Source organism: Cordyceps militaris (genome assembly GCF_000225605.1).
Source record: "Cordyceps militaris CM01 unplaced genomic scaffold CCM_S00004, whole genome shotgun sequence".
NCBI lineage: Eukaryota > Fungi > Ascomycota > Sordariomycetes > Hypocreales > Cordycipitaceae > Cordyceps > Cordyceps militaris.
The window spans coordinates 1,063,259-1,087,999 of NW_006271972.1; the positions used below are offsets into that span (position 1 = coordinate 1,063,259).

Here is a 24,741-nt window from a genome sequence, read left to right on the forward strand (position 1 = left end):
GAGAAATGCGCAGCAGCAGACAACCTCGGGTGCAGCCTGCTACTCGCCATTCCCAAACACAGGCCACATGCTGTAGATGGTCGGTGTTAGACTACATGCATGTATGTGCATGAGTCCGCCCCCACCGTGCGGCGCAGTCTGGCCATCAGTCTTCCCAGCTCTTCTCCACCGTCTCCCTGACGCGTTTTGTGTATTCCTTGCGGTTGTCTTTATAGAGATTCGACGCTTCGACATTGGCTGGGGAACCAGTGTTGGGATCGTTAAGAAGACTATGTCTTGGGGTTAGCACACCATTTTTGAAATTGGTCTGCACTCATTACCTCTGGATGCTCGTAAGCACCGCAGCAACGTCGTATGTCGGGCTCCATCTATTTTGCAGAATATCCAGGCACAGCTCGCCGGTTGCGTATACGTTGGGATGAAACATTTGGCTGATGAACTTGACTTGCGGTGGCTTGTTAGGATATTGCTCCTCAAACTGCATCACAAGGCGAAATGTGCCATCCTCAAATGGTGTGTCCACAGGCCCTATGATGACGGCGTTCCTACAAATCGCCATGTGCGGTTAGCAAGGACATCTTCCGGGCCACAAAGGCATCTACCCGGGTTACGAACCATGTCATGACATTGTCGGGTATCGGGGAGGCAGAGACGCCAGCGGGAGGGTCGGTTTGCATGCGCTGCAAGACTGTGAGCAAACAGGTCATCGGCGAGAATGTGTTCGGGGGCTACGCACCTTGAAGTCCCGCATTAAGCGACGTCTGGCGGCTGTCGACATTGTGACTGTGTGAAGAGAGTGCGGGCAACAAGTGCGCCGCGAGAAGTTGCTTGGGGGTAAATATGTGCCGCGTTCGGTAAAGACGAGCTACAGTGCTGGCGACAAACAGCCGGAGGACTTGGATAGAGATGAAACCGTTTGGGTTGTGAGGCTGCGACGGCGAATGTATTTGGGCACGAGAGAGAGTCGCCGCCTTGTCAACGATTATGGCAGCATTTGAGGACCACCCTGATGGTGAGCCTGGCCAATGAGGAGAGACTGGGTTCGAAGACAGCGGGCCTTCGTCTTGCGAATGCGGTGTATCACGTGAAGTCTTGTTTGTTCGACACGTCAACGGATGAAGACAGTGGATGGTTCCGTTTTACATATTTGTGAGCTATCAATAATGTCTTGACAAGACAGTGTTTGCGATATATGTGGCATTACCAGCTACAAGTGTACGCATTACCGCGAAACGCGAACACCATCACAAGCCTACTATTAGCCTAGATGCTCTACATATTACAGTGGGCTGCAGGCGATTTGTCTGGCCTGGCAAGCTGTTGTAGCCACCCGCAAGTCTGGCGTCTGCGACATTCCGTCAGCCAAACAAATGCAACTCAAATCTCCACTGCAGCAGAACTGGTCGGAATGACCACTGGAACCATCCCGACTATCCCGCTTGCCATCAATCATCAATCATCCGCCAAGTAATAAAGCCGGGGAAGCCAGGCACCCCCGCTGCTGCCTCTAAGCCGACGTCGCCCGAAATGCGCCGACCCATGTTTCCGAACACCTGCTTCCGGTCCTTCTTAACGTTTTATTGAATATCATCTGCATTGCGCGCCGCCACACTCTGTCTTGCCTTCCCCTCCCCCTTCCTTGTTTTGTCTTTGCTTTGCTGCCGCTTGAAGCTTCCGTGATACCTTCTATTTCCAGTCGCGTCGCCCACACCCGCCATAATGCCTGCCGCGCCGCTTAGAACCGCCAGGCTGAACATGCTGGCCCAGCATCTCTCCGCTGGCGCCGCCCGTTCCTTCTCCACGGGGTCGGTCCTCCGCAGGGAGATCCAGGACGCCTATATTCTGAGCGCTGCCAGAACCCCCACTGCCAAGGTGCGTCTGGTTTCCCCCTCTGCGCCACGCTGCACAATCTGACAAACATCGCCCAGTTCAATGGCTCGTACCTCGGCGTCAGCGCACCCCAGCTCGGCGCCGTCGCCATCAAGTCTGCTCTGGAAAAGTCCAAGGTTCCCACCGACAAGATCACCGATGTCTACATGGGCAATGTCCTTAGCGGGAGTGTCGGCCAGGCCCCCGCCCGCCAGGCCGTCATCTTCGCCGGCCTGCCCGAGACGACCGAGGCCATCACCATCAACAAGGTCTGCTCCTCCGGTCTCAAGGCTGTCATCTTCGCCGCCCAGAATATCCAGCTAGGTCTGGCCGAGGCTCAGATTGCCGGTGGCATGGAGAACATGTCCCGCGTCCCCTATTATGTCAACCGCGCGAGTGGCCTCCCGGCCTTTGGCCACGCCAAGATGGAGGACGGTCTGATCAAGGACGGCCTCACCGATGTCTATCAACAGTTCCACATGGGCAACTGCTGCGAGAACACGGTCAAGAAGCACAATATCACCCGCGAGCAGCAGGACGAGTACGCCATCCAGTCTTACCGCAACGCCCAGAAGGCTTGGGCCGACAAGGCCTTTGCCGATGAGATTGCCCCCGTGACTGTCAAGGGCCGCAAGGGCGACACCATCATCGACACGGACGAGGGCTTCAACGACATCAAGTTTGAAAAGGTCCCCACCCTGAAGCCTGCCTTTGTCCGCGACGGAACCGGCTCCGTCACCGCCGCCAACTCTTCCACCCTGAACGATGGCGCCAGCGCCCTCGTCCTCGGCAACCGCTCCATCGCTCAAAAGTACGGCAAGGACTCGCGTGTCCTCGCCAAGATTATCAGCTACGCCGACGCTGCCATGGCCCCCATCGACTTCCCCGTCGCCCCCGCCAAGGCCGTCCCCATTGCCCTGGAGCGTGCTGGCATCACCAAGGACCAGGTCGCCGTCTGGGAGTTCAACGAGGCCTTTGCCGGTGTCATCCTCGCCAACCAGAAGATTCTTGGTCTCGAGGGCGCCAAGGTCAACCCTCTCGGCGGTGCCATCTCTCTCGGCCACGCCCTGGGCAGCTCTGGATCGCGCATCCTAACCACCCTTCTCCACCAGCTTAAGCCCGGCGAGTACGGTGTTGCCGCCATCTGCAACGGTGGCGGCGCTGCTACTGCCATGGTTGTGCAGCGTGTCGAGTCTGTATAAAGAAGTAAAATGTAAAAATGAATCGTGAAAAAAACGAATGCATCTGTTTGCAACTGGAGTATCTGCGGGTTTCCTAGCACTTGATCTTGAATACAATATGGGTCCAATTGAAACAAGGATGCATTGTCAAATTTGAGAGTGAGAGATACGGGTTTGAACCATTCGCCTTACTTGAAAGAGCAGCAAACTGTAACGCTGTATCATATACTTGCCTTACAATCCGCTCTCATTGCTTAACCTGTCCTAAACGGACCTTTGCCAACCTGCGATAGGGCAGTGTGAATATGTTTGACTTGGTCTATGTTTCTAACGAAATACACAACCATGGATTATTCACAGATGTTAGCCAGAAATCAAAAGAAGTACCTGAGATAACACCGAGCCCTGGAAACATTGGATATTGTTGGTGCGTCTACCACCATCCACAACTCCCCCAGACCCGCTTCGCCCCCAACCTCTGCCGCCAAGCGACAAGCTTCCTTCAACTACCATCGATATTAATACCAAGTCTCCCCATCACGACCACCACGCCCCGTCTCAGCCATTCCTATAGTGACTGCGCAAGCAGGCAACTGACGCCGGCCCACTGATTGGCCCAGAAACATTGTTAGGAAGATGGCGCTTGTGCGGGAGTTTCTGGGCGCGATGCGCGAGCAGGTGCGGCGGCAGCAAGGCGACGCGCTGCGGGCGTGGCTGCAGGTCGACTCGAGCAGCGGCGCGCAGTACCACGCGCTGGGAGCGGAGCTGCGCGCGCGCTTCGCCACGCCGGCCAGTATCGACGGTGTCGTCGAGGCGTGCCTGCCGCAGGACGATGACGTGCCCGAGGGTCAGGCGACGCCGTGGCCGGGCCTGCAGTCCTTCATCAAGGACTACCTCGTCTTTTGGCGGGACATTGACTACGAGGACCTGCTGGGGGCGCATCAGCTGCTGAGCGGGCTTGTCAAGTAAGTTTTTTTCCTTCTCTACAGAGGTTGTTGCATCCATGGTTCAGAAAGCTAACTCTTTGACCAATAACAAGTTCTTGCGCAACGGCCTTTGGGCACCCCTCATACGGCGGTATGCTGCTTCAGGCCAGTATGTCGCTGTCCGAGACGCTCGCGCGCCTGACCATGATGCTGAACCGTCGACCGGACCTGACGCGTAAGCTCCGCGCCGCCGGGTTCGACGAGGACAAGTCCGTCGCCGAGTCGTCGGCGGAAATCATCCAGAAAATCTTCACCACCTGCCTCACAGACCGCGCCAACCCGCCTCTGCCGCGGACCGGCGGCGGCGCGGCGCCCGAGGGCAAAAAAGCCGGCGTCTACATGTTTGCCAACCTCGTGCTCAAGCTGCTCTTTGCCTGCCGCCGGACGCACCTCGCGCGCATGATCTTTGTCAACATTGCCAGCATCTCCCCGCCGCTGGCCCTCTACCCGGCCGCCCAGCGCGTCACCTTTCTCTACTACCTCGGCCGCTTCAACCTGGCCAACCACCACGCGCGGCGCGCGGCGCTGTGCCTCGAGGCGGCCTACCTCCAGACCCCCGCGGCGTTTGCCGCCCACCGCACCCGCATCCTCACCTACCTCATCGCGGCCAACATGCTGCTCGGCCGGTTTCCGGCCCGCGCGCTGCTCGCCCGCCCCGAGGCCGCGCGCACCCTCGCCCCCGTCTTCGCGCCGCTGTGCCAGGCCGTTCGCGCCGGCCACTTCGCCGCCTTCCAGACGCATCTCGCCGCGCACGAGCGCTGGCTGCTCGAGCGCGGGCTGCTGCTGCCGCTCGCGTCGCGCCTGCGGCCCCTGCTGTGGCGCGCGCTCAGTCGCCGCGCGTTCCTACTCACGTACGTGCCGCCGCCCGCCGACGCCGCGTCGTCGCGTAAGGCCGCCACGCTCGACCTCGCCCACCTGCACACGCTGGCCGTGTACACGCAGCGCCGCATCGAGGGGTGGCTGCCCGCGCACCCGTTGCCGCACCACCACCACCACCACCATGCCGGCGCCAGCCACCGCCTGCTCATGCGCGCCGTCTCCAACAACGTCGTCGACGACGGCGCCTCGACGCTCGCGCCCCCGCCCGGCGGCCGCCCGCGCAAGCTCCGCCCCAACGAGGGGCTCGTCTGGGGCAACGCCCCCGTCAAGTACGACGACGTCGAGCTCGTCGTCGCCTCGCTCATCGAGCAGGGCCTGCTGCACGGCTTCGTCGCGCACGGCCAGGCCCGCTTCGCCATCATCGGCGCCAAGGCCAAGGGCAGCCCGCTGCTCGCCGGATGGCCGCCCGTGTGGCAGGCCATTCAGGCAAGGCAGTACGAACAAGGGTTCGACATGGACGAGGTGCCCGGATGGGTCAAGGGATGAGCAAGGGAGGGAGATTTACATGTATAATAACAACAAGCATGATACCCAACAATAATACAAAAGGCCCATAGCAGAGCCGTATATGTATGCAAGGGTAGAAGGGAACATTGACATAATAAATGTGATATGGAAGCGCAAGTTGCCAAGGTTACAGGCAGTGTTGTTGGAAAAAAAAGTGATTGTCATGTTGTTTTCCATTTCTCAACCATCATCGTCAAGGAATAAAAAAGCTAATTCTAGAAAGGTCGAATATTTCGCCCCTACATGATTCGTAAGGCATTTGCTCTCGGGCTCCAAAGGGGAAGCCAAGCGCGGTGAAAGAAGTGTAAAGGCCACGGTCCTAGTAGATCATGCCTCGAGGAAGCTCAGTGTGCTTCCGGGATATAAAAACTTCAAGCCGTTCGTCTCCGTTATAGAAAAAGAAAAAAAAGAAAGAAGTTGCTGTTACCAAGGAATTGGACCATTTTTTTCCCACCTCCACATCTCCAAAAGCTCCGTTAGAAAGTGTATCCAAAAAAAAAAGCCAAAAAAGTATCAAATATCCAATGCTGTAAATGGGGGGTATCGACCGTGAGCAAGAATGGTATAAATGCCATCAGTGTAAAGCTGAATAGCCAAATTGTTCCGCAAAGAAACAACAACAGAAGGTTATAAAAAAGAAGCCTCCGGCAAGGGAAGAAGAAGCATCTCGACAGCCGTTTGCGGCGAAGCAAACGTCACGCCAGACACATGCGCCAGTACAACAAACATCATCGCCGATGGGTGTTTGGCTGATGTATATGGCAAGACCAAAAAAAAAAGAAAAAAGTCCGGGTGGACATGATATCGACTGTATAAAGGGGGGCCAGCGCGAGGAACCAGGCTCCAGCGTCGGAACGAAGACAAAGATAGGGGTATCTCCGTCAGCCCAGAGCATTTATAAACACACGACTTCAGCTAGTCGGTGCTACAAATGGCTGGGCAGAGAGAAAAAAGAGTAGAGTAAAAGATTGGGCAGAATCGAAGACGGTGGCTAGCCACGGGTGTGCTGGGAGGTCGCTTGTAGTTTGGTACTAGAAAAAGCAAGCAGCGGCGACCAGCGCAACGATCAGACTACCCATGGTAGTTCTGCCCTGCGAACGTCCAGCCTCGTTCTTCTGGTCCTTGGTAGTAGGGGTTGTCTGGGGGCTAGTGGGAGATGCTGCGTAGGTGCTGTTGGGGGTGTGGGTGGCGGTGTTGTTCTTCTCTTCGTGGAAGATACCAGGCTGCACGGTAGGTGTTTCGCTTGTGGTAGACGAGGGAGTGCTGACAGTGGTAGTAGTGGTAGTGGTTGTGACCTGCGAAGAGCTAGGGATGGGAGAGTCGGTGCTGGTGCTGGTGCTGGTGCTGCTGCTAGAGGGTGTGGGCGAAGGCGTAGGACTGGGAGTAGAGGTGGTCGACGGCGGAGGAGGTGTGGAGGAGCTCTTGGGGGAGCTCTGGGGGGGTGGCGAGGAAGAGGAGGAAGAGTCCTGGCCGGACATGGCATTGCCAACGGGAGCGGAAGACTGTCCACCAGAGCGATCAAAGGCCACAATCTGAGCATGCTTGCCCTTCGCAACGGTTACGACGCAGAACTTCGCGCCGCCAGCGCCAACACCGAGGTTGTTGCTCTTGACTTCTGCGTCAGGGCTAATCTCGCAGGGAAGACCGTTGCAGTCTCCATCGGGGCATTCAATCTTCAGGCCATAGTTGGGCTTGGTGTGTGAGAGGTCAGAACTCTCCCAAACAGGATTAACACCAATCTTGACATAGGTTTCACCATTATCAACCGTGTTAGCACCGGCGACAAAGGCAGCCCAGTTGCCGACAGCCTTAGATTCGGTACCCCAGATGCATCCCTCAACACCAACACCAGGAGGGTTGATATAGTAGTGGGCGGCGGTTTTGGCCCAGTAGGTTTGATCGGGAACAGCGAGGTTAGAAGTCGATTGGACAAGAGTAGGAATCAACATAGCCTCATTGCCAGGCAGAACGGTCTGGCAGTAGGACAACTTGGCGGAGCACTTGTTGACGGCCTTGACAGCACCGGTACCGGGGACACAGTTGGGCCTGTCTGGGAATGGCTTCTTCACAACGCCGTCGTCGCCGCACAAGAGACCGCCGTTCATAGACTGAGGAAAGTCGTATGTCGAATCCGGTTGCCACTGGTTCATAACCAAGCCCTCCTTACAGGCAAAGGGGCAGTAGGAACCGGGCTTGCAGGGCTGATCGGGGCTCATGGCCCAGCCAGCATTCGCCTTATCCGGTGTAACGGCGACGAGATTTGGGTCGTCGGTAGGGAATTCACAGGTGCCGCGCTTGACGAGGGAGGAGGCGGAGCTTGGGGGGCTCTCGACAGCGCGGTGATGGTGTTCGTGGTGCAGGTGCGTGTATCGACGGGCCTGGTGGTGCATGTTTCCGTGAAGGGCTGAGGCGTCGGCGACCGGCGCGAGGATGACCAGGGCTGAGGCGGCAAAGCCCTTGAGCGTGGTGAGTTGCATGGTAGCGGAGAGCGGGCGTGTGCCACAAGAAAAGTATCAAGCAATAGGTAGAGAGAGAGTGAGGGAGCACAAGCTCGTCAAGAGCTCGGCGTGGTTGATGCGAGACGGGATGTGACGGCTATTGCAGCACACAAGTTGATCGCGAGAAGAGCAAGAATTGCGACGTCGTGGTCGGAGTGGTTATTGGGAGTAGCGAAAGAGCGTCGAGAGCATTGAAGCAAAAATATGTCGCAGGTGGTTGCAAACGTTGTTGGGAGGCAGGAGTACGATGACGGAAACAACAAGAGATACTCGAGGGCCGTGGGGGTTTTAAATGAATGGATTTGCGCAAGAGCCGAGACTAAAAGGAGCGAGTCGAGAGAAGATCTGGCCTTGGGGCGGTGGCGACGACTGAAGAATATAATAATTTGTAAAAGAAAGGACGAAGCGAAAAAAAGACGGTGGAAGATGAAGCGCAAGGAGTGTGAGGGCCAGTCGAGAAGAACCTAGACAAGGCGTGGTGGAGCCGACCAGGTGGGCTGGCGACGAGAGTCTGGAACAAAGAGAAAAAAAAGCGAGCAATTATTGGGAGAAGGGGTCACTCTGGGGTACCTGGCTCAGAGAGGGGTACGAATTACAAAACTGAGATTGCCAGCGCAATTCTGATTCTCGGTTGGCGGCGCAATTTGGGTTGACCGAGTCTGCCCTGGTGCCTGGCGGTCTGTCTGTGCCTGTGCCTGGCTGTCAAGCTAAAAAAGGTACCTGCAGCGGCGCACAGCAATGTTCCAATCGGACGCGGGCCGTCATCTCCCAGAACCAACTTTGTCCAATTACAGCCCGCGCTTGCGCCTGAGGAAATGAGATGCGGGTCCTATTTTTGTGGCTCCAGTCGCGTGGACTCCGTCGCGCCACCCATTTGACACCCGTCCTCCTTGCACAATGTTGTTCATGTTTTTATCCCCCACTTGTACATTTATGCCTCTTGTGTCAGCTTTGTGCTCCTGGTACCGAGGTACATTGGTCCTGTATTCATACATACAAACCGCGACCACCAACGTCGGCCCAACTCGGCGCCCAAATAGCCTTTTGCCTGGTGCCTGACTACGCCACTCGCTCACATCTAGACCGTCTTTAGCTTCCCATTCCATTTATTATATTCATCTCTTCTTGCCCTCTCGTCGCCTCTACCGGCCTCTTCTGAGGCTCATCGACGCATCATCTCAGGCCTTCGCGTCTGGCACTGGAACGCACTTGGATGCCCGGCAACAACTGCGCGCATGACACGGGCCCTATTTCGGTTACAGGCACCCGGAAAGCCCTGGCGCATCCCACGTGTCATTACACGGCTTACACGCCCGCAGAAGAAGGCGAACCCGCCGTCTCTCCCCTGTCACCCCCAGTCACCTCGCACAGTTGCTGGTTCGAGTTGGTGGCTTAACATTGCCCTGCACCTTGACTCAAGTTCGACCTCTTTGTCTTTTATGCCGCTTGTTTCTTTGCCCTGCAAGTTTTGTTTACCGACTAAGAATAAATGTCATATCCTCCCTCCTGCAAACCGCTGGTGTTAGCGTCGCTTGCCTCTTCCCTTGTTTACACGTCAGACACGACAAATGTGGCGCTGCTCATTGTATCGTGAGACAACCGTTGGCAACACGGTATCCGTACAGTACCTAACGAGTGACTAAATTATAAAAGTCATCGCGACGTGTCCCGATGCCAAGCTTCAAACCTAAAACTGCCAGTCCTTTTTTGTACACACAACTCACAACTCTCTAACTATTACAGGCCAGCGTGGAGCACTGGAGCGGCCCGTTGCCTCCCTTGTATTAATAATTATATTGTACGCTGTCTACTCTTATATTACCACATTATCTAACTAATTACTTTCCACCAACAAGTGTAAACTGATGCTCTAACATGTGCAGTCTTTACTACGAAAATATTCAAAGAGGACACAAGTTCAAAGAAGCAAAGTGTTCGTCTTACATGTCCGTCGCGTTCCATCCATCGCTGCCAAGGCGTCACAACCCAGCAACGAACGGGTCGTCGTGCATGGTCCGTCCATCTGTAACAGCACGGGAGCAAGAAAAATAACATCGCACGGTTTCGGTTAATAGTTGCTCGGACCGCATCCTGTAACCGCTGTTATACATTTTTATTCCCACTCATGAACACCTGAATCCTTCTCTCAAAACTTGCATCGGAAACACGCGTCATGTACTACTAAACGCGTCGGAACTTGAACAAGAAAAATGCCGCTTGTAACATCACCATTTGGCAACTCGCCTGTCCGTTTCAACTAGTGCGGCTGGCTCAATCCAGGGAAGGGATTTTACTTGAAAATGTACACATTTTCTTTCAATCGTCTTTTTTTGTTGAGGCATTTTCTTTGTAAAACAGACCAGACATACTGTCCATGTGTCATTGCGTTGTGAAGCCAGACACGTCAGTGATCCACGTGTCATAAAGAGCATTTTAGATTTCGACTTTGACAGGCCTTTCCTTTCACTGCTACGTATGTATTCCGATTTTTTCACATGCAAAAAACTACCGTGTCACTCGCGCGCCTCGTTCGCTCCGAGCTGTTGGTGATTTCTGAGATTTTGTGTGAAGCCCAATTCCCCCCCTACCCTACAGCGATATTTGCCGCGACGAAACCTAGATGCCATCATCATCATAAGTCTGTTCGCTGCGTAGTGGTTTTTTCTCGCATTAGTCGTGCTTAACGTAGTATTTATCAGAGACATGTTCTCAGGGTTACTCTGTAGTTAGTAATAATAATACCATAGTACCATATCTTGGGTTCTGAGAAACGTCAGCTTGCCAAGGTAAAGCTTACTGCCTCCAAAGTTTCAAGTTAGAATAAGCTGCACCCTTGTTATCAATGTGTGTTTGGACATAATATCTTTGTTTTGACCATCGTAGTATCATTACACCTAAGAGCCATCAATAAGTAGAGCCTTTCGAGTATTGACTACCGCAAGGTCAACGGGGCGCATCGCAATCGCGTTCGATTCCTTGTCACATCTGCCACGAGAGTTATCCAAAAGCACCATGCCCTGCTCATGACCAGTATTCTCGGACGTCTTGCTCTTCATGGCCTGTCGGTGCCCCCGGTCGAACCAGCCACCATCCTCTGACACGCAAAGCCATTGCCCTCTCCGAAGCCGGCTCACAGTAGCCTTCACAGTCTGCGTTCTTCTTTCCGTGTCCTTGCAACAAACTGACCGCCGTTTCCATTTGCTGGCGAATGTCCCTCCACGGCACAAGCCTACTCTCCCCGCCGAGCTGCGCCAGCGCCGTGCCGGTCAGTGCGCCGGGGGCCGTTTGGACCGATACCCGCGCCCACGGGACCTGCACACCCTCCGGCAGCCGCGTCAAGTCGCAGCGGTGATGCTCCGCGCGGTACGGCTCGCGGCCGGACGGGATGCCGCCGACATGACGCACGCGCGGCAGCACGAAGCTCATGCTCTCGGCGCGCGGACAGTGCCGCAGGAGCGCCCGCATGGCCGCCGCCCACCGCTGGTGCATGTCCCCGTCGTCGGCCAGGCGCGGCACGTCGCGGAACCAGGCGCGCCACTCGAGCCCCACGTGCCGGACGCGCTCCAGGCCGTCCACGTCGAGGGCCGTCTTGGCTTTGAGGCAGTACCGCATGTTGCGGTCAAAATACAGCACGTCGCGCTGCGGATTGAACCACGGCCCCGTGGTGGACGGTGTGTCTGCGCCGCACGGGAGGAAATACCCGCGCAACAGCAGCATGGCGCGCGACTCGCGGCAGATTCCGTGGATTGCGGGTGGCGGGTGGCGGACGTGAAAGCTGAACGTCTTCGCGCGCCGCTCAGCAATGTCGGTCGTCTGGGGCCTTGCGGGAGCGTCGCTGAGTTTGCTGACGTGAAAGACGCGCTGGTCGGGGAGGGTCGCCTCCCAGATGAGCTGCCGCACCTCTGGCGGGAGCCGTCCCAGTGGGAAATCCATGATAGTACCTCTAGTTCAACTGTACATTTTCGGCAAAGCAATGGTATAAAAAACCCGACATGTTGTGCTCGCGCGACGTCGATGCGCGGTGTAAGTGTGCATTTAAGACATCAACCCCGCTGCATACGCCAATACGTCAATCATCCGCAACACACTCCAGGCAGCAGCAAAGATAGAGGCGAACTCGGCCACGACTCTGTACAATTGTGATATGTAGCAGCCTTGGACACGATGACGCGTACATAGTGGGTTGATTTCTTTTTCCACCAGCACCCTTTTCCACTTGCGACGTGGGAGGCGAGTCTTCGTTCACACGGCCATGTAAGGCATCAGCGTTGAACAGGAAATTCCACCACAGCTGTCGAAAGGAGTGGAACACTTGGATTTCTGATTAGCATTGCGAATAAAAATAGCCGTTAGGCTGCGCTAGTCTGAACCAGCCGACGCAAAAGGGCTCGAAATGGGGTTTACACGCGGCCTTCGTCGGTCCAGATGTAGGAGTCGGGTCCTCTCAAGGCCCGCAACTCCGTGATTCAGGCGTATTACCGTGCTAATTCACCCTGCCAATTGATCTCCCAAATTGGAGTCTTACTAGAATGCAGCCATGTTCCTGGTCTGGCGCGTATACGCACGCATCTCCACCCGCGTTAAACCGGTGCCTAGCGGACTTGGCTGCCCTTCTGATCTTGTCAGACCTGAGAAGTTCCGACCTTTTTGGTACCCAAACCTGCTGCCTGCTCATTCAAAAATTAGGCATCTGTATTGAACACAGAAACTGGGGCGAAGCCTCACGGTACACAGCCGCAGCGTTTGTATACCCCCAGCCACCGAGCCTGTTCGCTTGGCTGGCCCTTATAGCGTTGCCTATTCTTCGTAATCGTTGGATTTGAGGTGGCGGAAAACCCGATAGCCCCGCCTTTTAATATGCGGTTGTATGCCGCTGCCTTTTTCATCTCTTGCGTGGTGCTTCAATACCTACTGCCACACGGTTCAGCAGTCCCTCAACCACTCCTCCGTAACCTCCATCGACACCAGCATTTGTCCTTGTCTCTATTGTGAAACCAGCGGTCGTTGATAAAATACATTTTCTGTATCCTTCAATCATGGACGAAGACGTTGCCGCTCTGGTCATCGATAATGGGTAAGCGTTAGAAGTCGCAACAAGATAGAACGATACTCCTTGACCGCACAAGGCTTCGCAGTACGCCGTGAAAGACATGAAAGCTGATGCAAGTGTAGCTCTGGAATGTGCAAAGCTGGCTTTGCCGGTGACGATGCACCCCGAGCCGTCTTCCCATCGATCGTTGGCCGACCTCGCCACCATGGAATTATGGTCGGCATGGGGCAGAAAGATTCGTACGTCGGCGATGAAGCCCAGTCCAAACGAGGCATTCTCAGCCTCCGCTATCCCATAGAACATGGCGTCGTCACCAACTGGGATGACATGGAAAAGATCTGGCACCACACCTTTTACAACGAGCTTCGTGTTGCCCCCGAAGAGCACCCCATTCTGCTGACCGAGGCCCCGATCAACCCCAAGTCGAACCGCGAAAAAATGACCCAAATCATTTTCGAAACCTTTAATGCGCCTGCCTTCTATGTCCAGATCCAAGCCGTCTTGTCTCTGTACGCGTCTGGCCGCACCACAGGCATTGTGCTTGACTCCGGCGATGGCGTCACCCACGTCGTGCCCATCTATGAAGGCTTTGCGCTCCCTCATGCAATTGCTCGAATCGACATGGCAGGTCGCGACCTCACAGACTATCTCATGAAGATTCTGGCCGAGCGTGGTTACGCCTTCACGACAACGGCTGAACGCGAGATTGTTCGTGACGTCAAGGAAAAGCTGTGCTATGTGGCGCTTGATTTCGAACAGGAACTTCAAACGGCCGCGCAAAGTTCGGCGCTGGAAAAGTCGTACGAACTTCCCGATGGGCAGGTCATCACCATCGGTAACGAACGCTTCCGTGCTCCCGAGGCGTTGTTCACGCCATCTGTACTTGGGCTTGAAAGCGGCGGCATTCATGAGACGGTGCTCAACTCCATCATCAAATGCGACGTCGACGTCAGAAAGGATCTCTACAACAACGTTGTTATGGTGAGTGAATCGTCCACTTGGCTGCTTATTACACGGCGTCGCCTAGACTAACCATTGCTTTGTAGTCTGGTGGCACGACCATGTTCCCTGGCATGGCCGATCGCATGCAAAAGGAGTTGACTGGCCTCGCGCCATCATCGATGAGGGTGAAAATTATCGCTCCGCCCGAGCGAAAATACTCCGTCTGGATTGGTGGATCGATCCTGGCCTCGCTTTCGTCATTCCAGCAGCTCTGGATTTCCAAGCAGGAGTATGATGAGGCTGGCCCTTCGATTGTCCATCGCAAATGCTTCTAGAGCTGCGACCTATTGTTTGTCCCGGCTCGCTTCGATGGCCATTTAGAAAAATTCACTCGTGTCCCAACCTGTGCACCATCATCTGCAGTATGAATAGCCCAGACGGGTTGTATCGAAGTGTGTCCGCGAACAAACGTGGGTTCTTCCTTTGATTCGTTAGTTGGTAGTTGGCCACCCGAGGTCTTTCAAATATCAAATCCAGATTGCTTTAGTCTTCTCCATCTCCAGGTAACGGGTAGAGTCGGTCGTGTATTACCCAATTATTGGCAAGCATTGCGGTGATGGAGGCTGTCGATGCATATGTCCAGTCCCCAGACCCTGGAGGATTTATCCTGGAATGTGTGCTGCATGACGACGGACCATATGCAGTATACACCACGGGTACTTGTTCCAGTGAGCAATTAACTTGAGCTTCGAGAAGCCCACCTGTAAATTTGTGCCCAGATTCAAATCGATCGCATGACTCGTTTGCCTGGAACCAATCTTGTTGAGTCTACGGAGACCCTTTGCGCGGCGAGAATGGGGCAGGTCGTCCCTGGCTTTAGTCCGCGACTGATGAATATGTGTAATCTTTGCTGATCGGTCTTAGGGGAGCAGATTTGGGGCCTAGCGTGAGGTTGTATGACAGGCATAATTGCAGGTGTGGATGGGATGCAAAAGAAGGAAGCAAAGTGACCATCAAACAAACGACACGAGGCACTACAGTGATGGGACGACCCACTGAAAGCCCGGGGCTGTTGGTCTGGCGAAGATCAGTCAAGACATGTACTTGGCTAGATCCGGATATTGCTATGCACTATACGATAGTTTCATCGCTTTATTGGCGGGACATGTACACACCACGATGAACAATATTTACTCCGGCCGGCCTAATCTGGTAAAACGTGTCATCCGCGCCTTGTCCGAGAATGACGGCGGCGAGCGGCGAGCGGACGACTAGAGGGATCGTCGGCCCATTTCCTAAAATAGATAAAAGTGTCAGCCAATCTCGATCTAGGCGATTAGAGTGCCTGTAGGATGTATATTAAGCTCGACATGTAAACCGCAGTTGAAGCACGAAAAGTACCTCCATTTCTCCCCTGTATTCCATCTCCTCACCATGGTCACCCTAGCCGCTGCCCAGGCCTCCAACGCAAAGATTGCCACCAGTCTGCCGTCCGGCATGGTGGCCGTCTTTGTCGGCGGCACTAGCGGCATTGGCGAACACGCCCTGAAGCGCTTCGCCGAGCACGCCAAGAGCCCGCGCATCTATCTCGTCGGCCGGTCCCGGGAGGCGGCCGACCGCATCGTCTCCGAGTGCACCAAGCTGAATCCCGAGGGGCAGTACACATTTATTGAGTCGGATGTCAGCCTTTTGAACAATGTCACGCAAGTATGCGACCAAATTTTGGCAGAGACCAAGACTGTCAATCTGCTGTTTCAGTCACAGGGAGGTCTGCAAGTGGATAGTGAGTTGTGCCGGGTTGACGACAACTGAGAAGACTTTGGCTAACTGCTGATTTTTCTTCTAAAAGAAACAACAGAAGGACTAACCAAAGCATACGTCCTCCCTGTTACCTCGCGCATTCTCTTTACGCTTCAACTCTTGCCTGCTCTTCAACAAGCGTCCGGTCTGAAGCGAGTCGTCTCCGTCTTTGCCGCTGGTCACGAGGGACCTGTTGGCGAGAACAACTGGTCCGAATACGGATCAAAGCACCCCTTCATGGCACGTGGTCACTTGGCCTCAATGATCTCCATGGCGCACAATGTTCTGGCCAGGAAGGCCCCAGACGTGAGCTTCATTCACAACTACCCGGGCGCCGTCAAGACCCCCTTTGGCAAAGACGCGAAAGGCGCCATGATTCTTTTACGCATGGCGCTTACGCTACTTGGCCCGCTGTTTCTCAAGTTTATCACCCCAGAGGAGTCGTCTGTGCTGCAGCTGTACGGCGCCACCAGCGCAGCCTTTCCACCCGCCACTGGTGCCGCGGCAGGTGTTCCGCTCCCGGACGGAACGGCTGCTACCGCGGGTACTCATGGGAAACTAGGCAGCGGCAGCTATAATGTAGGCGCCTTGTGTGAGAGAGCGTCTGAGGATGTTGAGAAACGACTTGTTGAAGCACGCGATAGTGGCGTGGAGGATCGGCTATGGGCACATATTGTCGGCGAAATTAGAGAAATAACTGGGATAACGTACTAGATTACGGACTTTTTGTGGTCTTCTATGGTATTCTATCAAATTACATATATCTTTGGTGCCTCTTCATTTGAAAGGCGTTGGCGGTAACCTCGCATCCACCGTTAAGCCCTCTCTAACCCGCGCAGATGTGCAGAGGGTCAGCGGCTCCTCTCCCCGAGCCATTCTCCAGCGATTACTAGAATCAATAAGGTCCTGACAGCCCTCAATCAGCCAGCCCCATTTACGCAAAAACCCCAAAGTCACCTCCCAGCTCTCTGGGAGATGCGCCTCGCCCCACAGTATGAGGCCATTCCGATTTGCAGTATAATCTTGATCCTCTTGCCCGTGGTACAGTACTGTAGCCTTGTCTGTCATCGACTTCTTCTGACCTGGAAGGCCAGTAAAGAAACAGGTCGGGTCGACGAGGTTGCCAATGAGGTCATGCAAGAGGTCAGCAAAGTCAAAACGGCCCTCCCACGCAATCATGCGGTCGCGGAGCTCTGCAAAGGGAACCAGATCGATGCAGGTGGCATGGATGACGGTGCCTTGCAGTGGCGTCGGCCAAAGAGAGCCCGGGATGTCGCCGGCGCTCGGTACGATGGCGGCACGGCCGGGAAAGACAAGCCAGGGCGCGGTAATCTGCAGCTCGGCTGCGGCGCCAATAGTGAGATAGTCTGCACAGGACAGAAGCGCCAATTTGTTATCAAAGAGGCCCCGCAACAGATTTACCTGGATGAGGTGCAATAAGTGATCCTGGGTGGGACAAGGCGTGAAGTGATGGGTCGCCACTTGGTTGGATGCCGCTTGGTCTGGCACCCTGCATCTCAAAGCGAGGCTTGATACGGCGTGGCGCTGGCTAGAAGCTGGATCCGAAACTGCATCACTGCGCTTGTTGGATTCTTCCGTGTCATGGTGATAGGTGTACCGCCACCTGTCCACCCGGTATGGGCGATGACTATTGCTGTTGGTTTGCGTCTCCTGTCTCTGGCGCGACCCTGGTATAGTCTGTTAGTTTTTTCGCGAACATGGCGGCGTATGGAGCGAGAATATGGCGCCATCATATTTTGGGTCAGCATGCTCACTTCGTTCTCGTTGATTGGCGCGGTTTTGCAGTCGCTTACGCAGCTTTCGCTCGTCGGCGGCGTTGGCAGTCATGTAGTAAACGGAATGATTCAAGATGATGGGCTTAGATATGAAAGAATGCCATTATCAGGGCGGCTAACGCGCGAGCAGGTGCTTATTAGAATGGCACTCTCATGGTGTATCACACATTTACCATGTGCGCCAGCAAAAGTGGTGGGCACCCACACGAATGCTGGTGCTCTATCTTGCCCTAAGTCTCACATGGTGGATCTCCACCGCGACCATTGTACAGCCCCCATTCAGAGCAGTCTCCGCCGTACAGGTCGAGTGACAAAGTCCAGTATCCCTCAGCGGAGTTGGAGGGGCAAAAATATTATTATTTAAGATAATAGAATCACTGGAGTTGGTCAGGGGAGTGGTAACATTATAGTGCTTTCTACAATTGTACCGAGCGAGCGAGCTCTAGGCAAGCATTCGCGATTTTCCATCGGGGCTAATCCATTTCGAAATCGGATTATACCAATGCTAGGATCACCTTTATCAAATTCAACCTTTTTTTTTCAAATATATCCTGGGTTTACTCTTAATGAGGGTCTTTGGATACTAGCTCTATTGCCTTCCATCACTGTTCTCTCGATGATTCAGATTGCTTCTTTGCTGCACGCTTTGCCATAACTTCTGCAATCACATCGTCTTCGATCTTCTGTATAATGTCGGCATCATAGGTCGGGGAATTCTCTACCTGATTTGTCCACCCCCTATAAATGTTTTGATCCCTTGTCAGGTTACAATACTGTAAAAACCGCACACGAATTTGAGCTGGAATGTTGGAACCTTCGAAGAGAAAGCGCTGTTGCGATTCGAAAATCAGTTCCACGGCCCGCAAAAGATCTTGTTGTGCTCTGTTGCAAGGCACTATTGATTGCATCGCTTCTTTGAGCATCAGGTAGAAGGACACATGACGATTTCCACCACCAAGATAGGTATCCTGAAGCTGCATCTCATATGCTGATGGATACATTCCACCCAATTCCCAGTCAATGATCGCAGCTAACCTGTACTCCACGAGGCTCTCTGCGGTATCGTTTGAAGTTTTTTTTAAAAGCAGATTCCGTGGTGTTAAGTCATTGTGGCAGAGAACGGCTTGCTCTTTCCATTGATCCAGCTCTCGCTTCTCGATAGTCACTGAACCGAGGTCACCGAAACGTGACTTGACCGTAACACGCATCGAGTTTTCTTCCTTCTCGATGTCGCAGAATTCTCGCTTGAGCTTCCTCCTTTCCATGACAGCATCCAATAGAGACGAGCCAGTGGTCAATGCCATTGTGTGAGCACCTCCAAAATAAAGTGGTTTGGACAGTAGGTCATCTTTCTGGCCATCTGCCGCCTGCGCCAAAACACCTTGGATAGCTTCATCTTCCAATTTCCGTTTCTGAAGCTCCGTGAGAGCTTCAGCGATGTCGTTGACAACCAATCTTTTGTTTTCTTCCCTCAAATCGGCCCAAACAGTCTCAAGTGTAACGCCATCAACGAACTCGACAACAGAGAAGCAATATTCGCGACCAGTTGAGTTGTGCACCTTGCCTAACTGTAGAACAGACGGTACAAGCCCTGGTAAACTTTCCGATGCTAATTTCTGGATTTCGGCAGTGAGTGCAAACTGAGGGGCCAGACTAGCGGATGCGGACTCCAAACGAACAATAACTGGCAGCTTGTACCGGCCGGCAGGCAAAGCAGCCGGGGCTACCTTGAAAACGCACTTATCCCATGTCTGTAAGATGATGGAAATTCTGCAGTCCTGCACTGTTTCGTCGAAGATTGGCTGCAGTATAACCCCGTCGGGGAACAGATCCTGACCTGCCATGGTTGCAGCAGTGTTGGCGAAGGGAAGCTGGCCCCGTATAGACTACTACTAAGGTAGTGGCTAATAAGTAAGAGGCCCTGGAGGCTGCACAGTGGCACACGCTGAGTCACACTCCTCAAGTGGTTTTATTACACCTGTGACGGCAATGGTCTCACATACCATCCTCTACCTCGTGTACGTGTACGCAGCTATAGGCGACGAGCGCGACGCTTTATCAAAATTCCTAGATTTAAAAGCTTCTTTCACGCTGCGGTTTTGCAAAGACGAGGCAAGTCAAGGAGGGCGAGATGTGGACGTGTACTAGCACGCCATATATTAGTCTACAAGTCTATATACATTCGTTTATTATACAGTGGCCAATTACAGTCCCTTTTCACGGTGTCCGACCACGCGCGCGAACGAGTCAAAGGTCATGGTCATCGAGTGCCGCCCCGAGGTCTTGCTTCGTAAATGGTCGTCATAGTCGAGCATCTCCTTGTACGGCACCTTGGCCACAATCTCCACCATCCGCGCTGCCGAGCGCTTACCGCGCAGCGACGTCACCGAGTCGTACGGGTCTGGCGGCGCGTAGATGCGACTCACGTCAATCAGCGGCGTATCGTCCTCGCCGCCGGTGCCGCCGGCGCCACCCGCACCGCCCGAGCCCGCCGACCGGTCATTCACCTCGAGCACCTGCCCGCCAGCGCCCGCGGAGATGTCGTGCTGCACCGTGCCGGCAGCCTGCTCGGGGCACATAATGTGCACCAGCATGATGGGCTCGACGACGCCGACCTGGCCCTTGTCAAAGGCGCTGCGCAGGCTGCCCTGCACGGCCGTGCGGGCCGCCGAGCTAAAGTGGCCGCCAGTGGGTGATTCGCAGGCGCCGAGCTCGACGGTCGCTAGGCACCCGTGAAGCGGCGCGGCGCGGCGCGGGCCGCGCGCGAGACCGGCTATGGCGCCGTTGAGAAGCTGCTGGTGGGCCTCGTCCAAGTCCAAGTTTGCAGCAAGCTCGTCCGGAATCACAATGTGAAACATGTTTCCGTCTCGCTCAATGCACGACTCTTGCAGCGTTTCGCGGTGGTGAGCCTCTAACGGCTCTAGAGTTACGGTGCAGGTGACTTTGCCAGCCTTGCTGGCGACCGGCCTGTCAAACACAATCCTCTGCGGCTGCGCCGCCACCATGAGGCATTCTTTGTAGTCGACTTCGATGGGCCCAAATTCGGCATCAATCTTGTGCTTTTGCCTCATGTTGTGAAGAGAAACGTCCAGATGAAGCTTACCCATGCCCTGCACGGTGAACTGCTCCGTCTTGGGATCGCGACTCCATCGTAAACTCGGGTCCTGCCGCGACGCGTTCTCTAGTGCCACTTGTAACTGATGTGCAGCCACATTGCCATATGGCTCAACCTGTAGAAATGCGACCGGAGGGGGAATCTCTGGCGGTCGGACTTGCAAGGTTCGTAGAGCTGCATGGGGAGCTTTGCTGTTTGTCGTGGTAATCAATGTATCTCCAGTTCGAGCCTTTTTCAATCCTCGAAGGGCACCAATCTGGCCGACCGATAGCTCCGGGACATCATGCGTCTTGTCTGCTGATATTTGCAGAATGCCCATAGGGCTCTCGCTGATTGCTATATTGGTGTTGAACGTGGCCGCACTCCGAGCCAAAGTACCATGATAAACTCGCACGAAGCTGATGATGCCCTCCTTGGGATGCTCAAATACCTTGAAAACAGATGATATTGACGCAATTTGCTTCGCACCAGCTTGTTTTGAGTCACCCTGGAGAGCATTGCTTAGTTTGTGGGACGCGCCGCTTATGCGAACATTGACGTCAGGCCTCTCGGATGGATTCGGAAGATAACTGGCAATGGCATCCATCAGAGGTTCAACTCCAATATGGCGAAAACTTGAGCCAGCAAAGACCGGGATGGCACGGCCATCGCCACTCTGAATAGCCCTGCGCAGAGCTTCCTTTATCATTGTAGAGGGGATATCTGTATTTTCGGCCAGGAACTCTTCCATAATCACGTCGTCGAATTCGGCCAAGCCTTCAATTAGGTGCTGTCGAGCGACGCCTACCTCTTGAACAAGATCGGCATTGGACGACGAAAGTTTTCTCATCAGCTCCTCTTTCTCATATTTTATTGTCTTTTTATCGCTGTATCGGTACCCGACGGAATCGATAATGTCAATGACGCCGACAAACTCGTCATTCTCCCACCACGGAATCTGGCAGACGAGCGGCCAACCCTTGAGACGGCTGCCGATTTCCAGCACCGACTTCCGGAATGAGGCGCCCTCGCGATCTAGCTTGTTGCAGTAGACAAGGCGCGGGATGCGGAACTCATGCGCCGAGCCCCAGACGCGCTCCGTGTGCGCCTCGACGCCTTTTACTGAGTCGATGATGCAGACGGCACCATCGAGGATCGGCAGGCAGCGGTCGACCTCGAACCGGAAATCCTGATGGCCGGGCGTGTCGATGAGGTTGACCGTCGTGGGGCTGGTGCCTGGGGGACAGTGCTCCTTGCGCGGCCAGGGAAACGTGATGGCGGCCGACTGGATGGTGATGCCGCGCTCGCGCTCGAGCTCGAGAAAGTCGGTGACAGTGTTTCCGGAGTCGACATCGCCGACGCGGGACGTGACGCCGCTGTAAAATAGCATGCGCTCCGTTGTCGTCGTTTTGCCCTGTCGCAAGCGGTTAGTCTGGCTGGCAAGACTGCGGTGCGACAGAGAGGCTACGAACCGCATCGACGTGAGCAATGATGCCAATGTTTCGAATATCTTTTAATCGACTTGCATGGTAACCTTGCGCCAATGAGCTGTACAGCGTGGCTTTGCCAATGTTGAGCGTCACAGCAGACCTGCGGCGACAACTGGTCGCGGCGAGCCTACGGGTCGCACGCGCAACCGTTGACAGAATCATAGAGAGTGTGGGAAGCCAAAGGCTTCGTATGTTTCAAAAAATCATGCGGCACAAAGCTGTTTACATCAGCCCATTTAGTTGCCAGTAATCGTGCTCACAAGGATCAGCGTTTGATGGCTGAATAAATGCACGAAATGGCCCAAATGGCCCCAGCTCCAAATTGAACAAGCGGCAGAATTTGGATCTCGTCGGTACAGGCAGGCGGTGTGTCCGTCTTTCATGTGGGACAGTGACAACTGCTCGCAGCCTGCACAGCCTCCAGCCCCTAGAGTGGATCCCCTACGTAGTTTAATACGTATCCTTGGCGTGGAATTGGGGAGCTCTTTGGACAACCTCAAGCCACCAAGTTTTTCCCTAAATAGCTGCCTGGAGTCGTTTCCATTGCATCTATCTGCTGCCCGGACCCTCAATCGCCATCGCTTCATCCCCCCATCACCGCTCTACAAGCCGTTTGCGCCGCTCAAGACCGTCACCATGGAGCTCTCCGACATCTTGTATGTTGTTGTCATTGTTTGGAGGCCGCTGCGCTACGCTGCGATCCGCGCCTCCCCGGTTGACACCTTGCTAACGAACGCGCCCGCTGTCTAGTCGCATTGTCAACTTGGCTGTTGGTGCCATTACCGTTCTCGGCGGTATCTTTGGTTTCTTCAGTGGTGGACTGTACGTTCTTCTATCGCTTTCGGCGTTCCCTCGCTCGCATGCTAACTCAACCAAATAGGCGCGCGATTGTCCTCAGCATCTACATGATCATTTTCGGTCTTTCCGTTGGCCTCCTCGGTACGAACGAGCATCTATGTCGAACTGATAACGAAACCCGTTGCTGACAGCCGCCACAGAGTTCCAGATCCCTCCGCAGGTGTCCCGTTACGCCAACTTTCTCTTCTCCTTTGTCGGCCGTGGTGTCTGTACGTCCAACCTCTGACTCGTCGAACCTGTAATCTTTCTACCTCTGTTGAAATTGCGCTAACATCAGCACCAGTCTACGTCTTCCTCGGCTGCCTCCTTCTCGGTGAAAAGATTATTAGCAATATCGCGGGTGGTGTTGTGGGTGTTATCGGCATCGCCTACATTGCTCTCGAGTTTGTCCCATCCATCGAACCCCCTGCCAACATGCGCGAGGCCGATGCTGCTGGCTGGGGCGCCGAGCAGGTCTAAGCAGTCTGTATCGCCAAGAACCGAACGATAATTTCTAGCAGCCGCCGGGCTACCGCAGGACCTGGACGATGCCAATTAAGGTGGAGTAAATTAGGATGAGGAAAGTCTAGCACTTCATTACTGCTGTATTTACGACCTGTACTTTATGAAATGGGAAAATGTGAGCTTTGTGGTCTGGACCCAGACTTTGGATTGCTACAGTCTTAACGACAGGAAATACCAAGCATCGAAATAATCAAGCATCAAATAATCGAGAGATGGAGAGAAACATCCTGGTGTCTTGATTACACCCTTAAACTATTATTTGACGTGGATATCATCTGTTCCCGAAAAGACACAGCGATGACTTATATTTGCTCCTTCTTCTCCGCTGGCTTTTCCGCCTGTCCCCCGGTTCCCAGCTTCCACTGGCCGGCATTCTCGACGCCCTGCGACACGCTGCCAAGGCCGCTCTGGATACCTGTGCCCAGGCCGGAGACGCCGTCGCCGACAAATTTGGCCCGGTCGCCCGTGACGTTGTTGAAGGTGTCGCCGACGCCCTTGCCCGCGGCACCGGTTACGTTGCCGACCGTGCGGCCCACGCCGCCGAGGGTGTTGCCGATGGCGCCGGTGACAAACTTGGCTGCGCCGGTGACCTTGTCAGCAGCGGTGTTGCCGTTGCCGGGCGCGACGGCGTTATTGTTGTTGTTCTCGTTGGAAGACATGCTGTGCGTAGAGGGTTCTTGTGTATTGATGAGGCGGGACCTGCGTGCATTGAGCCGTAGACAGAACGGCAAGACGATAAACAACAGAATTCGCAAAGGTTTGATGCTTAAGAAATGTTAGATAGTTATATTGTCGGTCCAACTTGGAACTGCTGCCCCAACTTGAGCAGGGATGTCATCGAGTATGACGAATATGACGAATATGACGTCACATATATTTCAAGTCGCGAAACGTTATGCGCGTTCTCGAGAGGGAAACATCTTCTCCACCAACTTGTTTTTTCCCATTGTTCCGATGGATCATCAGGCATAAATGTAGGGAAAAAAGATTGGCCAGAACCGGTAGTCTACACACTATATTAAAAGGAGAATGGGAAATATAATAAGAATACTAGAAGAATAAAAAGACTAAGTAGGGAAGAAAGATAAGACTAAGAAGATAGTTGGAATTAAGAAATTAAAAGAATAAGAAAGATAATAAATAGTATTACTCAACCGGGGGTTTATTTGGTTTCCCTGCTGCCAGCTAGGCTGCCAGTCAGTCTCCAGTTGAGCATGTGAAGCTATTGATGTGGGCCACCAAAGCGTCACGATTAACATGCAACGATGAAAAGTTATCTAGTCCATT

At 54.2% G+C, this 24,741-nt stretch overlaps 12 protein-coding genes across 12 annotated transcripts; 5 read left to right on the forward strand and 7 right to left on the reverse strand.

Moving 5' to 3' along the window:
* Nucleotides 1-145: 145 nt before the first annotated feature.
* On the reverse strand, nt 146-778 carry CCM_05366 (ubiquitin-conjugating enzyme E2 2; the record flags this gene model as incomplete). Its single annotated transcript, XM_006670510.1, has 4 exons — nt 146-269; nt 321-545; nt 616-680; nt 737-778. 4 exons carry the CDS (start codon nt 776-778, stop codon nt 146-148), a joined length of 456 nt encoding a protein of 151 aa, XP_006670573.1.
* Nucleotides 779-1,719: 941 nt separating this feature from the next.
* CCM_05367 (acetyl-CoA acetyltransferase) lies at nt 1,720-3,071 on the forward strand (the record flags this gene model as incomplete). The annotated part of the gene is made up of 2 exons (XM_006670511.1): nt 1,720-1,872; nt 1,929-3,071. 2 exons carry the CDS (start codon nt 1,720-1,722, stop codon nt 3,069-3,071), a joined length of 1,296 nt encoding a protein of 431 aa, XP_006670574.1.
* Nucleotides 3,072-3,686: 615 nt separating this feature from the next.
* On the forward strand, nt 3,687-5,401 carry CCM_05368 (PCI domain-containing protein; the record flags this gene model as incomplete). Its single annotated transcript, XM_006670512.1, has 2 exons — nt 3,687-4,015; nt 4,090-5,401. The coding sequence occupies 2 exons, from the start codon at nt 3,687-3,689 to the stop codon at nt 5,399-5,401; spliced, it is 1,641 nt and encodes a 546-aa protein (XP_006670575.1).
* A 648-nt stretch (nt 5,402-6,049) lies between these two features.
* Nucleotides 6,050-7,899, reverse strand: CCM_05369 (SUN domain protein (Adg3), putative; the record flags this gene model as incomplete). The annotated part of the gene is made up of 2 exons (XM_006670513.1): nt 6,050-6,171; nt 6,498-7,899. The coding sequence occupies 2 exons, from the start codon at nt 7,897-7,899 to the stop codon at nt 6,050-6,052; spliced, it is 1,524 nt and encodes a 507-aa protein (XP_006670576.1).
* A 2,915-nt stretch (nt 7,900-10,814) lies between these two features.
* On the reverse strand, nt 10,815-11,853 carry CCM_05370 (uncharacterized protein; the record flags this gene model as incomplete). Its single annotated transcript, XM_006670514.1, has 2 exons — nt 10,815-11,014; nt 11,103-11,853. 2 exons carry the CDS (start codon nt 11,851-11,853, stop codon nt 10,815-10,817), a joined length of 951 nt encoding a protein of 316 aa, XP_006670577.1.
* Nucleotides 11,854-12,956: 1,103 nt separating this feature from the next.
* CCM_05371 (actin) lies at nt 12,957-14,247 on the forward strand (the record flags this gene model as incomplete). The annotated part of the gene is made up of 3 exons (XM_006670515.1): nt 12,957-12,994; nt 13,093-13,951; nt 14,017-14,247. 3 exons carry the CDS (start codon nt 12,957-12,959, stop codon nt 14,245-14,247), a joined length of 1,128 nt encoding a protein of 375 aa, XP_006670578.1.
* Nucleotides 14,248-15,346: 1,099 nt separating this feature from the next.
* CCM_05372 (short-chain dehydrogenases/reductase, putative) lies at nt 15,347-16,426 on the forward strand (the record flags this gene model as incomplete). Its single annotated transcript, XM_006670516.1, has 2 exons — nt 15,347-15,695; nt 15,771-16,426. 2 exons carry the CDS (start codon nt 15,347-15,349, stop codon nt 16,424-16,426), a joined length of 1,005 nt encoding a protein of 334 aa, XP_006670579.1.
* A 63-nt stretch (nt 16,427-16,489) lies between these two features.
* On the reverse strand, nt 16,490-17,560 carry CCM_05373 (uncharacterized protein; the record flags this gene model as incomplete). The annotated part of the gene is made up of 2 exons (XM_006670517.1): nt 16,490-17,400; nt 17,488-17,560. The coding sequence occupies 2 exons, from the start codon at nt 17,558-17,560 to the stop codon at nt 16,490-16,492; spliced, it is 984 nt and encodes a 327-aa protein (XP_006670580.1).
* Nucleotides 17,561-18,110: 550 nt separating this feature from the next.
* CCM_05374 (Protein kinase-like domain) lies at nt 18,111-19,352 on the reverse strand (the record flags this gene model as incomplete). Its single annotated transcript, XM_006670518.1, has 1 exon — nt 18,111-19,352. The coding sequence occupies one exon, from the start codon at nt 19,350-19,352 to the stop codon at nt 18,111-18,113; it is 1,242 nt and encodes a 413-aa protein (XP_006670581.1).
* Nucleotides 19,353-19,712: 360 nt separating this feature from the next.
* CCM_05375 (elongation factor G) lies at nt 19,713-22,079 on the reverse strand (the record flags this gene model as incomplete). Its single annotated transcript, XM_006670519.1, has 1 exon — nt 19,713-22,079. The coding sequence occupies one exon, from the start codon at nt 22,077-22,079 to the stop codon at nt 19,713-19,715; it is 2,367 nt and encodes a 788-aa protein (XP_006670582.1).
* A 649-nt stretch (nt 22,080-22,728) lies between these two features.
* CCM_05376 (COPI-coated vesicle protein, putative) lies at nt 22,729-23,409 on the forward strand (the record flags this gene model as incomplete). The annotated part of the gene is made up of 5 exons (XM_006670520.1): nt 22,729-22,748; nt 22,843-22,914; nt 22,973-23,031; nt 23,091-23,159; nt 23,234-23,409. 5 exons carry the CDS (start codon nt 22,729-22,731, stop codon nt 23,407-23,409), a joined length of 396 nt encoding a protein of 131 aa, XP_006670583.1.
* A 347-nt stretch (nt 23,410-23,756) lies between these two features.
* Nucleotides 23,757-24,113, reverse strand: CCM_05377 (uncharacterized protein; the record flags this gene model as incomplete). The annotated part of the gene is made up of 1 exon (XM_006670521.1): nt 23,757-24,113. One exon carries the CDS (start codon nt 24,111-24,113, stop codon nt 23,757-23,759), a length of 357 nt encoding a protein of 118 aa, XP_006670584.1.
* Between the last annotated feature and the right edge of the window lie 628 nt (nt 24,114-24,741).